At 42.1% G+C, this 20,340-nt stretch overlaps 1 protein-coding gene across 1 annotated transcript in view; it reads right to left on the reverse strand. All coding sequences in view use genetic code 11, as the record gives it.

Moving 5' to 3' along the window:
* Positions 1-20,340, reverse strand: part of EGR_08365 (Transmembrane protein 62) — a gene marked incomplete at both ends in the record, with an annotated part of 37,697 nt that overhangs the window by 10,518 nt on the left and 6,839 nt on the right. Inside the window, 19 exons of the mRNA XM_024497614.1 lie at positions 1,130-1,231; positions 2,141-2,299; positions 3,903-4,143; positions 8,889-9,268; positions 9,587-9,673; positions 10,118-10,229; positions 10,307-10,407; positions 10,695-10,934; positions 10,968-11,074; positions 11,109-11,216; positions 11,253-11,379; positions 12,657-12,935; positions 13,002-13,120; positions 14,774-14,881; positions 14,952-15,087; positions 17,468-17,581; positions 18,460-18,667; positions 19,363-19,533; positions 20,086-20,211. Coding sequence (XP_024347983.1) covers positions 1,130-1,231; positions 2,141-2,299; positions 3,903-4,143; positions 8,889-9,268; positions 9,587-9,673; positions 10,118-10,229; positions 10,307-10,407; positions 10,695-10,934; positions 10,968-11,074; positions 11,109-11,216; positions 11,253-11,379; positions 12,657-12,935; positions 13,002-13,120; positions 14,774-14,881; positions 14,952-15,087; positions 17,468-17,581; positions 18,460-18,667; positions 19,363-19,533; positions 20,086-20,211 — 3,025 coding nt within the window. The remainder of the gene's footprint in view (positions 1-1,129; positions 1,232-2,140; positions 2,300-3,902; positions 4,144-8,888; positions 9,269-9,586; positions 9,674-10,117; positions 10,230-10,306; positions 10,408-10,694; positions 10,935-10,967; positions 11,075-11,108; positions 11,217-11,252; positions 11,380-12,656; positions 12,936-13,001; positions 13,121-14,773; positions 14,882-14,951; positions 15,088-17,467; positions 17,582-18,459; positions 18,668-19,362; positions 19,534-20,085; positions 20,212-20,340) is intronic.

Genomic DNA, 20,340 nt, shown 5'->3' on the forward strand with positions numbered 1-20,340 from the left:
TAACTTTAATTTAATAGTATCCTGAGGGCACTGCTATCAAAATAATTGCCTCCCTTATGGAAGCGTTTCGAATACGAACACACACTCTCATTCACTCCTACTCTTCTAGTAAATGAATATGTCAAACCACGTGTGACATCATGGTATCTAACACATGTCCTACTCCCAATATGACGTCTTCTCCAGACAGCATGAGTACCTACAAATAAAAAACACATTTTGAATAAATGTGAAGGGGTAGATAGCACGTGGGCACGATAGATAATAATTAGGGTGTGGACTTATTACCTATCAAATGACACTAAAAGCCCCATCTGCCAAAGTATGCACATCTAACCGGAGAAAGTGGCTGTCTCCTTGATTACCTGCCATATGAGTAAGAAAAAGGTTGCGATGTCACGCTTGCTACGTAATTTTTGACTTTGCGACAACACATCACCAAGTCTTCATTTTGGAATTTGATGAAGGAACTGTGGCTGCCAAAAGGTGGTTAGGTACCAAGTCCATTAAGTTAACCCAGTAAAGACCAAATGAACAATCTGGAGTTCAAACTGTCGCCTGAGTAGTCAAATACGGACCAGATAGGCAAAACCCGAGTCACAGTATTTGCGTTATTCATCGTAAACGTAAAACCTATGGTAACTAGAGTAAGTGGAGGATGAGGACAACCGTCACGACGCCCAGCCCCGCCGAGGCGTCATGCACAAAAAGCTTTGAAAAGCCACTACACTCCAGAACCTTTAAACCTTACATTTAACGAGTTAACCGGTCATGCATGAGTGTGATTAGATGGAGCCGAATCCCTTGACACAAAGACACTTTATAAAAAACTTGACCGGTTTTATAGCCCCTCGGCTCAGCCTCTCCCCCCACCAAACGTTAGCACAATAAATATGCAATAAGGCAGAGCTGCTTCCGATTTACGAATATCGAACAAGGGAAGAGATCTTTACGCCTCCTTTAAAAATAAAATAGAAAGAAAAGTTCTGGACAGCATCACGTCGAGTGAAGTCGAGCCAGGATCCGGCAGTACTTAAGTTTTCCACGTCACACACTGAAACACCTGAAGAGAAGAAAGGTAGAGGAGGGAGGGGGGGGGGGAAAGTGGTCTCTAGGATTCCGATTTCACGACTTCGGCCCGCGACTTCGGTGGAAAGACCTTCTTCACAAAAGGCGCTGCTAATGGCCAGAGGAGGTAGATGAAACCAATCCAGTAGACTGAGTTAAATACCTGGAGAAGAAAGGGAGAAATCAGTTGGATGTCAGACTCTAGGAGGTTATCCCGCACTTTTGAGTGACAGTTTATGCAGGTGAGGTATTGGTGAAGCTTTGTTCCCTCACAATTTCGAGATAAATTGAAGTACCGGAATAACAAGCACATGAAATAAGAGGATAAAGGATTCGACTGAATCGCACCACAGTGCTAAAATCAGGGTAAACATTAAGGTACTATGAGTAATGAGGAGATTCATACGCCCACAGCATGTCCTTAAGGCAAATGAGAGCAAATTAAGTGGCGTAAGAAATCACCAAAAGGAGAGAGGACCCAGGTCAAATGTTCATCCATCAGATGTAGGATGATAGATGTTTACCACTCTCGATACAAGTAGATGAAAACAGCGCCTATTCGTCCAGGAAGCTGCACGTGGAGAGGCACCGTCTTCTTCTGGCCGCAGGAAAAACGGAAGAGATGGGCACAGCTACAGTCAATGTCTAATTACATACCACTTAGCTCCTATCGCAGTAGACAGAGTCTTCTCCTTTGTTCCCACCTTTTCTCCCTTTATAAATTTTATTACCCTTTTTTAAATCCTTGTTGCTTCAGCTGTCTCTTCGACATATCTATTTCTGTGTCAATAGGATCACAACAAACTGAATTGACTTGGTTCTGGCCTTGACTGTTTATGCATTTTGCCCTCATCTTTTCCGTCTTTATAGTGAGTATAAGCCGCTAAAACCAGATCTCTGCCATTTAAGCAAGCAGTTTTACAAGTAACATCAAGCAAGAGTGATTAGAAAAGTTGCGTCAAGATTAAAGGATCCCAACGGCATTAATGCAAGGAGCTGAGTCAGTTGGGTAGACTGACAACGAAGAGTGAGGTGAATAACATTAAAATATTTTGAAATCACAACCACTAACCGGAATCCACAATGATGCACGCAGCATGGAGAATGCCACAAGAGGGCAGGAGAGGATGAAGAGAATATGCAGCTTTCCAATGATAGTGGTGATGATTTTTCCCACCAGGGTCTCGTATAGGAAATCCGCGTATATAGAGCGATGAACGATAGCTAGGAACTGTGAAAAAGAAAAAATACGAGGTAGTATGAGCCACGTGCTCAAGCCTTAGTTTCTCTATGCTGGCGGTACAAGACTCTACCCGTACCCCTCTGTCCCGGGTGCTAAGCCCTCAGCCCTCCTCAGGACGAGTAAAGCCACTTACATCCCCACATGACTCATCAAGCGCTCAGGATAAACTCTAGCGTCGGATGGAATGGTAGCGTGAGGGGATGATGTACCTCCCTCGATGGGAGTGAATCGGTGGTGACTCAACAACGAAGCATATTGACGTGTCAGCGACTACTCCAACTTGAAGTTTTGTCTTTGAAGCATTGAGGCAGTTCTGTATTTCCTAAATTGGAGCTTATCCAAGGCAGATGTCTACATTAGTATTTATAAGAGACTTTTATGTAGATGTCCTTAAGAAAAGCGGTTGGTATAACAAAATCCACTGTAGTCTTCTAGGCAGATACGCCAACAAAACCTTAACTCCCATCCCACAATTGCGCCACGTGAAGGTCAATTCAGAGTTTCGACAATCGGGGAGGGCTGGGTACAACGATGAAGACAAGATGTCGGCCACGCAGTAGAATGTTGCCCTCCATGAGTCACTCCGCCCGGAGGTCGGTAAAATAAAGGGTAACTTCACACTGGCTGCAGGACAAGCTTGAGCGCTAACACTTCCAAATCACGTTCATATTACAGAAAATGAATTTAAAGTTCAAATTCCACATATGTTGGTATGCACTTCTTTTGACCTCGCGCTTCCAGCTTGTCGCAAAAGACACCTCGCTGGTGGTGTGTGACTGCGCATGCGACAGCCTGACCCTCATCACGCTTTAATCCGCGTGTCGTGTGGCCGCTGAGACCGAAGTAACAGGGGGGAGGAAGCAAATGCACGTGAGTTCGACGAACCACGCAGAAGCGGGGTTGCAGAGCCTCGTAGGTTTGCTATGGTAGTACTGTCGGTAACATATTAGTAGAACACTCGGTTTTGGTAACACATTACTCAGGGACTGCGCCATTTTTCTTTCCCTGGTCGACCTGGCCTCCGGACCATGCCGGTAGCCCGTCTTCAGGGAATTCCGGGGGTGCTGCACTGACACACAAATACACACACCCATGGCCATTGTTCCCTCGGATTTTGTTACACCTGTTGCAACATATCAGAAATCCTGACCGACTAATGAGCAATCATAAGAACAAGGAATTAGATGCTTTCACAAGTTTACTAACAAGAAGAGCCGAGGTAGATGCTGGAAGGATTGAATTCAAATTGTGAAAGTGACTTAAGGTGATTCATAAACCGATTTGCGCAGTCTATCTGGTCTACTAGGTTAAAATTTAAACTAGTAAAAGAAACAAAATTCACATCAGAAAGTTTACATCCAACCGAATTTAACATTTCCATCACAATGGTACATGGTTAGCAGAGGTGTCATGGTGCTACTTTTATCGTCCCCCCCCGGCCAAGAACAGAAGAGGTCCTACTTTGTTGACACCTAGATAACTGGTGCACACATAGATTGTGGTAGCCGTAAACACGGTCAAATCTGCCGGCAAAGGGAGAAGCGCGGAGGACAGAAATATCGGACACGCACACACCCACATCCACACCCACCTGCTTTTCCGCGTAGATAGTGACAAATTCGAGGAAGAAGTTGACGTAGTAGCCGCTGTAGAAGCCGTGCCATATTGCCAAGAATGTTAACGTAAGAGCCTGTGATATGGATTTGTTGCCAAGGCAACGTAGACGTTTATATAAATACCTGAAAGTTGAAGAAGGCAAACTCTTTACCGATTTTCTTGGGTTTAAGCAATGCCAACTAAAGCTTGAAATACTCTGAGCGTCATTATGATGTCTGATAGATATTAGATGACGATAATAAGTTTTATTTCGCCAGCAAACAGCCAGAAAATCCAAAGTCGTCTTTAAACCTCAAAAAGAGTAGTCTAAAATTTTACGGACCCCCTTTGTAACAAGAGTAATCTCGACAAGATGCCGAAAAGTCCACTGATTCCTTAAAGCCAAGCTGCCAAAGCATGCCAGAATAAAGGTGGTGAGTACATCCAAAAAATTATCAAATTTGAAAAAAAAAGATTGAAATGAGTGAATTAACCGCAGAGTCAAGTAATGTGACAATTTCACCGTATTAAAAGAAACTGCCGCGTGAAAGGAATGAGGTACTACTCCGAAAGACAATTAGTACGGCCCACATCGGAAGCAGACACTTCAAAACTAAGCTGGTAATAAACCACAAAGTATTCTTCCTTACATACATTAAGAAGTCCCAATCAGGTAGTGAAGGACACAGTCAAGCAGTCAAGTCAAACCGTCAGTTAAGGCTACACATTTGGTTTCTAGCAGTCCTAAACCCCAGGGAGAGGGAGAGAGAGGATTCTGCTACCATAAAATTGATGCAAACATTTACAACCACATGTAATATAAATAATTAACCATCGGAATAATGTACTTTTCAAGCACCGACTTGTTGCAAAAGAGGCAACGCAAAACTGAGGGGTGACCCCGTATCAGGCAATGAGGTTAGTTTTCATGAAAGAGTTGTGTACGGCGATAAATGCCTTAAAAAACACCAAAAAATACCAATATCTTTCGAATAAAAGGAATGAGACAAGGACAGTCGAGATCTCAGTCACCTTTTTAGCCACAAGGATAGGAGTGAGTGCATATACTACTTAAGTGACAGAATGAGCCTGTCATGAGTAGTATGAGCTAATCATCAGACGGGTAGGAGGGACGTGTACCAACATACCATAAACGCGTCATTAACCGTTGGCTTCATAAGGTTGCTAACTAAAAGAAAAAGCCCCCAATTCCGTCTAATCGACCGCACACATCAGAATGCCGCTACTAATGGGGGAGGGGCAAAAGAAGGCATCGAGATGATACCGCTTCTGTTTACGAGGCGGTGTTGTAAAAAACGCCGACATTGATGTCATTCCACCACCCACATCAAAAACTAGGCCAACACGAATCGCGCTGTATAAATCCCAACGAAAGCGATCGTTGAGTAAAATCCTTACCAGCACTCCTACCAAGGCGATCGAGTAACAATGTGGGAGGCCTTAAGTCCAACTTTTGATGTATCAAATAGAAGTGAGGAAAAAAAGTGAAGCCAAAACAAGTGAGTGGATCAAAATGCAGTCAAAATGTCGGTTTGTAGAGAGCACACAACCAACAACAAGGAATAAAGACTGCCAGACCAAATTTGCATTATCTAAATGGCGACAAGGCGGCATGGACTCACATCGGCATCACCGACCACAGCATAGGAGCCAAAAGCCAAGTTGGAGCATTCAGAACCAGACTGCTGATTTGTGGAGGTAGACTCTGTAATATTTTAATTAGTTGTTTAACTGCTTGGTAACCCTAATCCTTGCCATATGTCGACAATACGCATTCTGCCCAAGGATTATGCCTCTTTTCGTCTTCAGGGAAGTCCCGGGGCACTGCAGCTTCATTACACATTGGCATTTGTTGCAAAAGGACCATGATTGTGACGAGATAATTCAAACAACTTTCATAGGGCAGAGATAACTTCCAAAGCCACTTACTTACGGGTATCGAAAAGTTGATACACTGCAAAGCTGTCCAAGATGCAATATATAGCACTTCCAGGCCTCACTCCCTTGCAAAGATACAATATCCCACGTTCTTGTAGACAATTTTTACCTCCCTCAATTGCGACTACGTGCAGCACAGTTAGTGTTCACGACATCTTGCCCAGCGCTTACAGCTAAAAGTTCGGAGTTTGATATTTTTAGTTGGTCACAAAAAAGAACAACACCTTCATTCAACCTCCAGTGCCAAATAAACGGAAAGCAACAAGTGGCATTTCTTCTAGGTGCTAGGATTGAAAAAACAGACTTTAACTACTACGATCAACTCAAAGAGTATCACAAAGACACTCCAGTTTGAGGGAATAACAGGGAATAAATTGTAACGAAAGTGATGACCTTAAGAGAACTCAAGAAAACAAACCCTCCTCAAGGCGTGAGGCCTTGGAGAAGGGAGCGCATCCCCTCTAAGTAATGGCAGAGCCGTTGTAGTTAAGGTCAAAAGGAAGTCTCTAATTTCTGGTGTTGAAATTAAAAGTAGTCTGGACGACCAGACCACCGGAGGAGGTACAGACAATGAATCAGAATCAAGCAACAAGGTTCTTGACATCGATGCCGTAGTCCATATCGGTTGTCGGAATAGTAACACGACTCCACAAGACTCCTACACTTCCCATAAGTGTAAGTTGATAACCGAACTTTTTTGATTTAAGTCCTACGGATTACCAACAATCGCAGCAGCCCTAAGAAATCTTCATCAAACACGCCTACGACGATACGAAGGGCGACCCAGTGACCGTGTTTTATAGGAAGAAGAACGGTCGAAAAGAGCATGTTATCCTGGCAAAAGCTGCGTTGGAGAGACCCTTGCTGAATTTATGCAAAAAACATCAATTTTTTTACCGTAAACAGCTGAAATTAATAGCCTGCGTAAACAGGTGAAGCTTCAAAAATCGTAATTGAATGACATCATGAAGGATCTAATGGAAACGATCTGAAACTACGTAATATCAAACGTTTTAAACAACGCCAAAGAAGCAGTCTTCTACCGGATACCGAAGAAGGCGTCCAAGATCGGATGCGATAGAATTACCCAAGAGAGACCTTTGGATGTTTCAACAAGCTTCTACGCCTCCCTTCAGCTTTGATCTAGTCTACCGCCCTAACTCCTCCGACTTACACTTCTTGAACTGCCACGTCGAGGATGCAAGTACGACATCAAGGAATTGTTAATGCTCGCCAGTAAGAACAAAGTGACTGAGTTAATTTAGACCACACTACGAGTGCACGTCATCCCTCTAGAGGCCCTCCATCATGTTACCAATTTCCAAGCGAAATTCCAATTTTTGCAATCCCAAATAACAACGTCATTTATTCGCCAACAGAGGTAAAGTTAACTACTTTTTGTTAGATTTTCATATTTAATACGATCCCTGTGTGCCATTACCCTCTCTTGCTCCCTTCGACACAACTACAGAACTTCAATTTGATTGATATCACCAAAGTTATCACTAAAAAAGGCAGCAGTCACTCATTTCACAGGGTAGAAACTGTGGCATAGTGGAACAAAAGTAGGCAATGAAAAATAACGAAAAGAGGCGGAGACAGCCGCCATCGTTGGTAAACAACTGATAGGGGCGATACATTACTCTGGGTCTTATTTATGCATCCATTCAACTAGGATCATATTAATATGGACATAGGTCCACATTCCCTCCGTGACCAATCGGTAGGAGTTGAGGGTATGAGGAGCAATTTGATGGCGCGTTGACATGCTTGTTTGTAGTAACCACAAATCAAAAATTGAACACAAATTATATTTTATTTGTCCATTAAACAGGAAAAATGGTGAAGTTTCATGAAATACGCTAACTGCTTATTTAACTCTTGGACTACGATGAGGCTCCGCCGTGGTACCTCCGACGGACGGTCTGGACTCTCAGCCAGGTTGGTAGCTCCAATCCCTACTGCACGTCAGAAATACAACTCATGCCCAAGTATTGTCGCCTTTTGTCTTTAGGGGATTCTCGAGGCAATGCAAGAATTCGAAAATATGCCAACTTTTTCCAGTGACATGATACAATCTAACAACTAAATCTGTACGGATCTTGAAAAGATCGGGATTGAAATGGGGCACGCAAGTTAACGGTGTGGATTTCAAGGAAGAGCACCACTTTTCCATTAAAATGTGCGCAATAACAAAACGCCGTGAAAACTGACTTCCAAAAGTAGAAATGTTAAATTTAAACAATGGAAGGGAACTAGAATGGGTAAAAGTTGTGAAGGTCAAAAAACAGAGGCGGCAGTAGTACAATTGGAGATAGCAAGATCACGCCACAGTACGTAGTAAACCGTGAGAGGCGGCTCGATATGGCCGTGCAAAAGTAAACAATAAAGGAGAACCAAAAGGACAACGCCTCATGAATCTTACAAAAAAGGTAACAGTGCAAAAGATTTAGTAATTTTAACAAGGATATTTTTAGAGTCTAAGCGTCCTGAACAAAAAAAACAAGTGGTTTAAAAATGCCACACGGAGATTCGGAAATTTAGCAACCGAGAAGAATGAAAGAGAAAATATAGGGAGTTTGGAAATGCAGAGACGAGAACGCGAGAAATAAGAGATTATGCCAATCAAACCTGTGGAAGGAGCAATTTGCCTCAGTAAATCTGGCTAAGGAGGTGGAGATTTAAAAATGACTAGTTGAAAATCCATGGGTAAACAGAAAGCAGTGGTGTCAGTAGCCATCCTGAAGTCTAGGAAAGAATGTTAGGAAAACGATGAGATATTTGAAATACATCCTCTGGAGAAGGCAGGTAGTTTGGAGTTAATTGACTTGAGATCAACTTAGACGAGAGCAACAGCGAATCTGAACTCCACCGCCCAAAAAAACTCACACACGATGCAAGTCATCAAGCAAATTATTGAAACGAGGAACAGACATGAGAACCTGGACGAGGGTAAGCAGCAAATTAGACCCCAGAGGCCCAGAAAAAGGACTAAAAGAGAGAAAAGGATGATGCAACCTACTCAAGCATCCACTTATTGGTGTTGATATTGAAAGAGGAGACGAGAAGATCAGTGTTAGTAGCCGACTCAAAGCGCACCACGGAAATGTTAGCGCATTGAGTGTGCTGTGCCTCCGTCACGGTGGCACGCCCCTCACGCACCGCTGCCTCGACGGCCTTGATGTCGTCAAACTCTTCAATGCGACAGAAACCGCCATTGGAGCTGCTGCTGAGCACCGCTGCCTTGCGGAATTGCGAGACAGCGACCCCGACTGATACCGGCGCCACTGTCATGCCATCATTGGCTTCCTTCTTGTTGCCGTTGGTGTCCTCGGAGCTGTCATAGTAGTCTACACGAATGCGTCCGGTGCAACCGAGACCCAGGAAGACGCACGCTCCCTCCTGAAAGGAAGACGAATGTATCTGTATCCACATCCCAGGATCACATAAGAAAAAACAGAGGATGGTCAAAGAATAATTAAATCCATACTTTTAATGGAGAATGCACAGAGGATAAAAGTTAAATTACTGTCGACAAAAAGCACATTTACGCAAACAATTACAGCTTTTTCAGGTATCAAACAACTGCTCAGAGTAAAGGATAGAATGCACAAATAAACATATAAAGTTAGCCAATATCAATCCGCACCAAACTACTTCAAATACTTAAATACTAGTGGACATGGAGATAACACATTGAGAAGTGGACGAAGGGCTTACACCAATAAGCCAAATGGCGAGATAGCGCATAATAAGGAAATTTGAGTAGAAACACATGTAGCCAACGCGATAGAAGAGGGAACGCTCCTGGAAGAAATGCGATGAAAAGAAGCACAGGTTAACGCACAAAGCCACAAAAGCAAATACCACCGGAGAGGCCTAATTCACCCAGAAGAACGGCGTAGCAAATAGACAAAATTACCATCTTTAGAAGCAACTACGAACTGAATTATCTGACAACATTGTAGAGCAAATGAACACAGCCTTGCGCACATCAGGAACAAATCCAGTTAAACTTTCGTCTGATTGGACCTAAGGTCAAGAATCGCACTTATAATACATGAGATTAAGATTACAATCCTGAGTTGAGAGCATGAAATTCCTCAGGTGCTTAAACAGTCTGAACAATTATGAAGGATAAGAGTCCTAACGAAAGGCAATAAGGGGTGCTAAAAAATACTAAAACCGATAGAAAGAGCAGAATAACCTGCATCAAATGCAAAGAATCAGGTGGAGAAGAGTAAGACTCACTGTGAGGAATTCCCGTGTAAGCATATAATCCATAGGACAGTAGATCAGAGAAAACAAGTAGAGCACCAGGCAAACAATTCCGACGGACAGTCGACTTAGAGTTCGGTGTAACCTTGACAAAGTTGAGAGGATGAAGAAAAAGAGACATTTGATGCAAATAGCAGTAGTTTAGCAGGCAGCTTAGCTTACTTTGGATTTAGCAAATACTTCTGCATCAGAGAACGATTCCGCAAAATAATCTGCGGGCGAAGTGTTTGGTTGATGAAAGAATGGTAATGACGCCAAGTGAACTGTGAAAAAAAATAAAAGTACGGGCAACAAGGTACGTGAGAAGTTGCCTCTGATTGACTCTGCATTACATCACAGCACCGCTAAAACCAGAGCAATTAAGAGTTCTAAAATATAAAAGCTAACTAAATGTTAGCCTGTCTGTTGAATAGAACATTACAAAAAAACCCACCGAAATATTTTAAAGAAACTGCCTTCCTTTAACAAAAACAAAAAGAATGTCTATCCGTGTCATGAAACTAGGACCATCAGTGAATGGTAGAGGAAACACGATAAATAACAGAGGTACTTGTGGTCCAGCAAAGCACGCAGTCGGCATAAGACAAAAAGAAAACATCTCCAACGGGCTCGGAAGTTCAGTAAATGCTGCACCTTTCTGGTACTCAGAAAGGCGTTCGACAGGAAGACTACTATCACGATAATCCCAGGCTAATCCAATGAGTCGCAAACAGAGGATGCAATAGGACATTGTCCAATTTATATCGTACGTTCCGTAATTCATGTAATAATAACCCACAAGCAAATACGTCTACAACAATAAGGCAAAAAGTCTTTCAGCTACCATGTTGAAGATAAAGGTGAGTGCAACAGCGAAGTCGGTCGGACCAAACATATGCAGCGTAGCAAGTGTCGAAAAAATCCCAATCAGCAGATGAATAACCCCGCTACCTGGACTATAAAGAAGACCAATGGGGGAACGCACCATAGTTCCAACACAATAATAATATGCCAGTAATGAGAAAATAAATATGCGCCACACGAGGAGGCTTTTTACTAATGGATAGAAGATAAATTGCAGAAACGGGATAGCCTGAACGAGGTTAGGATATAAGTAGCAACGGAATACCGAGGCATATGGTTAGAAAGAAACGAGTAGATGACAAATCCGCACTAAGCTTCGTCGCAAGGGACTGTGCCAGCCAATCCAACGGATTCCACCCGGGCGACATCGACGACCTCGGCATGCTTTCGGGCTAACGATGCCCAGAACATGGTTACTCGATTTGGCCTTGAATTTCTTCACTAATTGGGTCATTTGGCGTAGGTGTTTAAAGAGAGATATATCTGTCATTTTTTATAAAGACTGAAATATTTTTAAGAAAAAACATCGTTTAGAACAATTTTAGTTTATTGCGATAATACGATGTAGATAGGTAAGCTGTAACTGCGGGCAGGTTTGAAATCAAATAAAGTTAGCTATGTATATATCTGGAATTTACTAGGACGCCAGCAAAAATCAATTCTTATACGGTTTTGTATTGTTCATGTTTTTTAAAGTTAATTTAAGTGACTTAAATAAAAGTCTGCAACTAGAAATGAAATACTTTATTGACTTAGCAGTTTTGAGGTAAAGAAGTCAGCATCTGTATTATTCATGCCAAACATATTTAAAACAGATTATTAAACGTATATTAAGGATTCGCTCTAATTAGGTTTCCTCAACCCTTTCCAAATACCACACAGTTTATTTTGATTCCCATTTGAAACGGGCATGAGACCCAATGCTTTAACGGTTTTTTAACCCATCTGCCCGTTTTTTTTTTAATTTTTTTGTTTGGGAATGTAGGCTTGGATCCCTTGTTCGGGACCCTCGTTTTGATTTGAATCGATGCTCCTGCAACACTCACTGTGGTTTACAGGCCTACAGATAGGACTACCTGTAGCCAGTCTTCCCAAGTTAAACGTATAAAACTGAAGGTCAAGCCTAGGAAGTGACACCAAGGACAAGAGGATAATGTTCAGAAGGAATTATGGCCCATACCAAAACACCCTTTTGAGGACAAAAAAATCGCCTCAAGGATCCCTGGTACAAGTGTTCCAAAGCCTAGTAACAGCTTGCTGCAAACCGTACGAGAAAACTCACCACCAGCACTCAGCCGTCATCTTGGCACATTTGGAGCGCTCAGTGAGGTGTCCGTGCCAAATCGTCTCATCTACAAAATCCATCTCCATGTTACATCCATCCCGATATTCATGATTGAAGAGTCCACAAATTAATCAGGTTGGATTTATCCCGCAAATCATACTTTACCGCATTTATGCTATTAAGCCCTTCGGTAAAACAAAAATTAAAAGAAGTAAGAATCAGCGATTTATCAGCTCATCTCGCAAGAGACACTGTTACTTGCAACAAGAACGCATTTTGAAACCGATGGAACGCGGCAAGAGGAGAGAGAGGGAGGGAGGAAAAAGTCACTCAGTCAGTGGAGACATCAACAGAGAGAGAAGTTCGTGTGTTTGAGGTCCCCACGTGGTGGTCCCGACGTCCGGTGTAAATGAAGAGCGGCCAGGCCAGACCAAGAAGCCACAGACGGCCGGGTGAAAGGCAAAACGCCGTCCAACCATACGGTAAGAGAACAACAAGCACTACGAAAGCCACTTGGAGTGTGGTGAGGAGACACATCAATAGTAGGTCGCAGTGCTTCTGTGAGAGGCAGTAGTGAAAAAAGTAGCCCAAGCAGTGTAATTTGCGAGATGCGCGCATACGCTGGATGAGAAGTAGCAGCAGGGGATAGGTGAAGAGAAGTTGCTGAAAGAGAAACCAAAAGGAGGGCGTTAGAATTTGAGACAGGCACGGAGAAAGGAGACAGATTACCTGAATAATCTCGACCAAATAAGTTGTGCCCTCCGGAATGAAGGTGTTATAAACGAAGACACCGAAAGTGAAGACGTAACCGAAGCTGTCATCCAATAAGTAGCCCATGAAGATTGGACCTAAGGAGACAGACATTCATTGACTGTTCTGTAATGATGAAGTTGAGGCAGACTCATCACAGCTTCATGATCACTCGGTGGTTACCACAACGGATCGGGTGACTAAACCTGGTGGTAGGCAGACGTGCTTGCACAAAAAAATTCTGCTTAAAACACTCAAAAATTGGAGTGTAGAAATCGCCTTTCAGATATGCCAACTAAGTGCCGGCTCTTTCAGACCGTTCCAGCCTTTAATTACAATTTCGCCCCTGAGAATCACAAGCTAGCTTCTATTAAGCTGCCAAATGTGACTAGACAACGGATCAGACACATTGCCTTGTTAACTTGACGTACGTATTGACTTCGACAGGTTTTTTATAGAGCAGATTAGGTGGTGATGATAATGAGGGCAATTATCATGTGACATCAAGGGTAAATGAGACAAAGCTTTCACTTCAAACCAAGTGCCAGCCCGTAGTCGTGTAACCTGTAGAGCAAACGCTGGCTGGGGACATTTGAAGAGAGATATTTCGATAGATAAAGAACAAGATCCACTTTCGCCACTTCTCTACTAGTTTCAATTACATCTCAAAAGCTTAATTTTAACTTTCCAATGCACCGAACAGGTACGGCGTATTGGTGACTTTTGAGCAGTCTACTGAGACGATTGTAGTAGTATTACCGCTGCAAAAAGGCGTACAGACTAATTGAATTAGAGGAATGGAGACTTTCATTCAACCGGTGAAAAACAACTACCTCAAAAGTGATAAAACATCCTTAATTATTAAATGAAATTGTACTTAAATAAGAATTTCCGTAGATTAGAAAGAAAATTAGCATTAGCAGGACCTTTAAGCGTGTGACGCTTCTATTTTTAGCAAGAGATCGCGTTTATTCTCTCTAGGCAACGAATTTGCATAAAATTTTAGGAGTTGATGAAATAATGAGGCCTCAAGCATTCAGCTAGGAAGTTTGCCGACTACAGGGTCATTTTCAATCATCCATGAAGATTAACTCCTGAGAGGTATCCCAAGAAAAATGCATAATACGCACCAACTCAACTGGAGGGAATTAAAGTTTCTCCACCAAAATCGCAAATAAGGAGGGAGAACGTGGTGCATATGGTAAGTAATGCTAGCGAGCTGTTTAAAAAAGAGACCTTTTTGCAAATTGCTCAAAACGCAACTCAAAAATCACAATGCGAGGGAGAATTTGTCAAAAGAGTCACCCCAATTTTTTGACAGAAAATGAAGTGAAATTCTAGATTGTAGGAATGCGAGCATCCCATTCGTGATTACACGAACCACTCAATATTTACAAAGAAGGTAAGTGACATGACCACCACTTGGGTCAGTTGTGAATTGATGATTGAAATAAGTACAACGGAAGGCACCGAGGCGGTGGGCAGAGAGGTAAACATTAAGACTTTTGTTTTGAGTCGGCTGCACCGACTTTCTGGATGAACTTTGAGATGCAAATTCAACAAACCCCTGTCTTTGTCAACAGCGTTAAGTAGACAAACCGAATGTAAGTAGTAAGGACAATTCATCTCGAAATTTCGGAATAAGATAAAAAATCTACAACTAAGATTAAATATTTGAATTGGGTAATGCACATACTCATGAAAAGTTTGATTGCCCCATTTCGGATAGAAGTGGATGCAGTTTACCTTACCAAAAAGGATGTAGACCAGGTAGCAGATGAATCCGGTAAAGATGATGTTACTATTTGCGACCTCACGAAGACCCTCCAGCTGACAGAAGTCCTCACAGACACGACCATCTTGAAAATATGATGGAAAAGGGGATTAGGCAATCCGGCAGTCGAGCAATGAAGGACTACATCAACCTACCGCTGGAAGAAAAAGAAAACGGGCGAATGAAGAAGGAGGTTTGGAAGGACTCACAGAATAGAGATCTGCCGAACAACCGAGCGATAATTAGAGTGAAGAAGGGAAAAGACCAAATCAAGTAGAAGGCAACTTTGAGCTGAAAGTTAATAGGGGAAATGGTCAATAAAAGACACAAAGGAGGCTACTTCATGCGCTCTGCATCAAGAATAAGGGTAGAAAGATCTGTAATAAAATATTAAGTAATCCAACTGCGATAGCGAAAGTTCTAAATCATCCAAATTTAATGTACATATCTAACTTTTGGTGCACTAGGGAGACTTAAAAATGTATATGTCTAGAAACAGGAAGACAGGAGGCCAGCTTACGAGAAAAATCCACCAAAAAAAACCACTTCTTTAAAAACCACCTATTTTAATTTTTCATTTTATGTTAGCTTCCACGCCTGTCTAATCAGCTTTCCAAATGAAAGTAGACGAGTAAGAATTAGAGGGAGAAATTTTAAACACTCCTTTACCCACATAAATTGATTAGTTGCTTTAAGGTAATTAAAAAGTTCACACAATCCTTAAAAAGTAACCACCAACAAAAGGCTTCCATAAGTGTTTTATTTATTAACTCGAGGACTAGTACAATCTACCATTCTTATCAATCAACACACAGGCATACAACATCCACTTATGTAAAACTTATAACAAACAGCATAGATCCGTTCGCCTTCGTTTCTGTTATGCTTTTATGTCCCACTCTTTCATTTCACCTTACATTTGCTTGTCAAATGCTAAGAAAAGGTGGCGGTCATTTGAAGGAAAGACCAAAGAATGTGAAGGCTAAATTCGTAAAGCAGAAGGCCTCAAACCAACTACATCAAGATCAACCGAATTGTGAAGATGCCAGCGACCCCAGAAAACAGTTCTGCTCGATTCTTCTGAGGTTCCAGTTTATGACCAGTATCCAAACATTCTAGAGGGTCGTGTTTTTCGTTCATTCTCCACCAATTGGCTCTTATCAAGCAGATATGTGCTTTAGGTGCACTAATAATCATTCGAAGGTCAAAGTCAACCAGTTACAATAAGTACACGAACTCGAAACCACCGACCCACATGCTTGCAGGATCCGCTAATACGGCAAACGAGCTCGTGTATATGTGCGTGTCATACCTCTGTAGTCATTCATTTTACGGCGTCAACCAAGGCATCTGGTCCGAAGGCTTATCTACTGATTGTCTAGTTGGGGGCTCGAAAGACCCCCCAGGACTCAAGTACATAGATAACCCGAATCAGGTTTCAACAATGAAACTTTATGAGGGCTCAAAGTAGCAGAAGAATAGCAGAGGGTATGAGTAAAGAGTACCGTACTGATGAATTGCTGCTTTATAGTGCTTTCGATTCACAAGTGCCCACAATTTACAACAACATTCCGACAACTTCACGGTGTTTTATGATTAGGTGAGACACTCTACCACCGGAAGAGAAACAATGACCTGACGAATTAAATACGTGCTTCAGCACAACTTGAACTGCCTATAGTCTATTCCAAGCCTGATTTTCTTGTGGCTGCACGTGATCTCTGAAGCAACAAACACCTTCGACGAAAATTGCTTGTCAAAACAAGTCAACTTAAGAAAAAAAAGGGTCTTTCTCAGGACGTAGGTAGGAAAACAGGCACACGAACAAAAGATTAGGTTAACCCAAACAGCGTTTCACCTAAAAATGTGTCATTATACAAGAAAAATCGAGTGGAAAACGAGGCACCCATACTTACGTAGCAGTGAGCATCACCAAAACCGTAATTAAGTGGAAAATTGAAAACTCCTTTCCGGTATTGTTATGATGCCCTTTTCCTGTTTCAGTAAAGTAAAACAGCTTTTCATAAACTCAAGGAAGGAAATATTTTATGACCACTGCTTTGATGTTATGTGTAAATTACTTATTCCAATCAGGCAGACGGTCAGTAAATAATACATGTTTTCTACTGCCTCGTTGCTATAATGCATAGGATTCTTAACAAACAAGCGATTTCTTAGGGATCAATTTAGCAAAGAGCAACACTCCCATTCCTGCGCATAAAACCACAATTTATAGTTGCAGTTTTGAGGCGTTCGGTGTTGGAAAGTTAAATCTAGCACAAGTGTTGCAGCAACTTCAGAGAAACGCCTTAAATGGCGGTATGAAACCCAGTTGGACAAGTAAATTAGAAGCGCGTGGATCACTGAGACGTTTCAGATGCAAAGTAATCAAGTTAGGGCAATCTCCAAAGGGTTGTTCAATTCGAGTGGTATGAGTAATTAATGGGATTTTGATTAAAGTTGGCGTGAAACTTCCTGTGAACACGAATGGCTGAAAAATTAGAACATCTGTGTCACCAAATGAGGTGTGACCTGGGAAAATACGCGGCATAACAATAACCATTTGAAAGCGAATCCCCCCACGGAATGAACCCATTAACAACTCCTCAATCACTCACACACTAGGATTTTCAAGTAGCATGCGAAAAAGCAAATTGATCGCTCAACATACGTTGGAGTTCTGATTTGATAAGAGAATGAAGCTCTGGAAGCCTCCGAAATTCCATCGCGTAGTGCCATCCAGGGTGAAGGACTGTTGCACTGTACGGACGTTGTTGTGGGCGTCCTAAATACAACTTGAGAATTTATCGTATTTATTATTAGTTGCAATTGTATAAAGTTACTACAATGACTTTTAGTTTCCTATCATTCAACTTACACGCTGGCAGCGTGAATTTGGTTTGTGTCGCCTAAGCTAACGGTTCTACAGCCCTCCAACGTGTTGACAATAAACCTACATCCAGTCTTTCGACATTAATGTAGCACCATAACAATTCTGATACTATTGGACGGGTAATATGGCAAAACTTTTTGAAAGGAAGGCATTTATTGTGGAGGAAACCACGACAGAGTTTGGCAAACACTCCATGTTCACATTCTTTGAAATTGGATATAAAGAGGATGAATCTGACTTGAAAGAATCAGAATACTCTTGTAATAAATGCTTACAAAGCTAATAAGAGACTTCAGCTCGCAGTTTTAATGCTCGCTCTCTCCTCATATGCAAGAGGCTGAGAATAAAAAAGACAGGGAGCTGGTTGGGATCGGAACAGTAATGAACGAGTTGTTGCTCTGTAACGCTGATTTTATTAAACAACGCAAACAGGATGGGACAAATAGACCAAGTGAAATCAGGGGCATGTCACAGTCCCAGAATTCTGTCTCATGAGTGGTTTTAATACACCTGACTACCGCGTTAGACCCGAAACAGAAGAGCTACCACTGAGATTACTGAAGACGATATTCAAAAGAAAAATTGTACCGTATAACATCCTGTTTGCTCTGAGCACATACACGATCTGAGCCTCTCACGATCCACCGTGCTCACTAGTAGCGTGCACCTTTTCCATGTCACCTAAGCTGTTTTCTAATCCACATTTGCGTTGAAAATAAGACAACATTTAGACCGGTATACATTAAAAAAGTTGCAGAAGTATTTCTCACCTCACAAACCACCTTTATGGAGTGTGCGCTCATTCCGACGGGAGGGCCGCGTTTTGCAAGCGCCGTGGGATCCCACGGCAACACAAAGAGGGGGGAATTGGTGGTACTAGTAGCATCATGACGAACACCTGGCTTTGCGTCGCCCAAGTACTCGCCATCAACTGTCACAGAGACTCGAATTATTGGGTATTTTGACCAGGCAAGAATTCTGCGATGTTGAAAGGGTTAGAGACAAATTACTATATGTGGAAATTCTGCGAGGAATCCTGATTGAAACTAGACAAATTACCAACTAAAGTTCAGATGTTCATAAAAAATATTTTCAATTGTAATAAAATGAATGCACAAAAGGAAAGCAAACGATCAGAAGGTAGATGGAATGTATTCGAACCGGCTGTTACATGTTCCGCCGTTGACACGAATAACATTACTTGTTCAAGTAAAAACGTAATGATGAATTTCATTAAAAAGAAATACTACCAAATCCCGACAACTTTGGCGGAATTGTTGCGAGCACCGTTCGTTAGACAGGTAAGACTCCAGGTTTAGTGGGCAGTTTCGACATAAGAAAGATAATCGATGAGGATTGATTAATCGATAATCGATTATTCACTGCAGCCTGCAACTGAATGGGATTACGTTTCACAATAGCCCGAATGATCATGCTCTTCAGTTAACTCTTTTGTTTTAAGAAGGAGGATATCACTCAATCTGGTGGTATCAAGACACTGCTGCCTTCGTCTTTAACGAAATTTTTGAGTATCAATAAAGTAGATTTTAAGAGGAGTATTGTTTGACGTTGATCTCTTATCTGATAACCGAATATATTTCGTGGGTGAACTCGAGGAAGTGGAAAGACGGAAACTATCTCTTAAGATAAGACATAAAACAAACCAAACCTACCGTATGTGGGTTGACCGAAGAATGCGATTAGCGGGCTCCTTGTTGGGCAAAAGGAAGGCCGCATCCTTGGGGTTAGTGACTAGGACAATAGGCCACTGCTCTGCCTCGTTGCCGTGGACTTGGACATCCACAAATGATACCAAATCGTTGTCTACTGCAATAACACGGAAGCTGCCACGCAAGGAGGAAAACACGCGCAACACTTAGAAATTGCAAAATCATGGTAACCTAAAGGTGGGGGCGCCAAGGGTGGTGTCAAGCTGTCTACTGTCAATAATTGAAACAAAATTGTTACATGGAATTTCATCCTGGAAACGCGATTTTAGTCTGTCTACGTCAAAATTCCTTTTGACACTTGAAAACAAGGTTACTGTTCCGGTTTTGTGACTGCTTACTCAAGAAGATTACATGTTAGAAGTGCCCCTCCAAGGTGTGAGAGACCAACACCTAGCTGACAAATGAGCCGTCACAAACCGCCTTCGTTTCACGAGGATCTAGGAATAATGTGTGTCGGACTATGCAGAAAAAGCCTAATTATGCACACTAAAGTCCCATAAGACAGCAAATGGGTATCGCCTTAAGTGCCGCGCACAAAGATGTGACAGATCTTGGCAGCTTGCCACCATCTTGCCTGAGAGAGAGAAGTTAAATGACAACAAGAAATCACCTGGAGGTTCAGATAAGACAGGGTATAGGGGTAGAAGAAGAAGAAGCCCAACTCACAATCGTCCATCACGCCAGTCCGCCAGTTCAAGTTCCAGAAAGCCTTGCGGTTGCACCGTGTACATGTGTGGTGCTACATTCATCAGGGAATGCAAGTGGCCGCACAAATAACAGTACGCTGTCTTGCTAAAAGTAAAAGCAACCATAGAGCCAGACAAAATCGAATCAACAACTTAATAAAATAAAAAATGAGGTAGTGAGGAAGGAAACATTGTAAGCGCCTCGAAAACGCTAGGGTTGTACTCAAGCTTGCTC

This window comes from Echinococcus granulosus, assembly GCF_000524195.1.
Source record: "Echinococcus granulosus chromosome Unknown EG_S00104, whole genome shotgun sequence".
Classification (NCBI taxonomy): Eukaryota; Metazoa; Platyhelminthes; class Cestoda; order Cyclophyllidea; family Taeniidae; genus Echinococcus; species Echinococcus granulosus.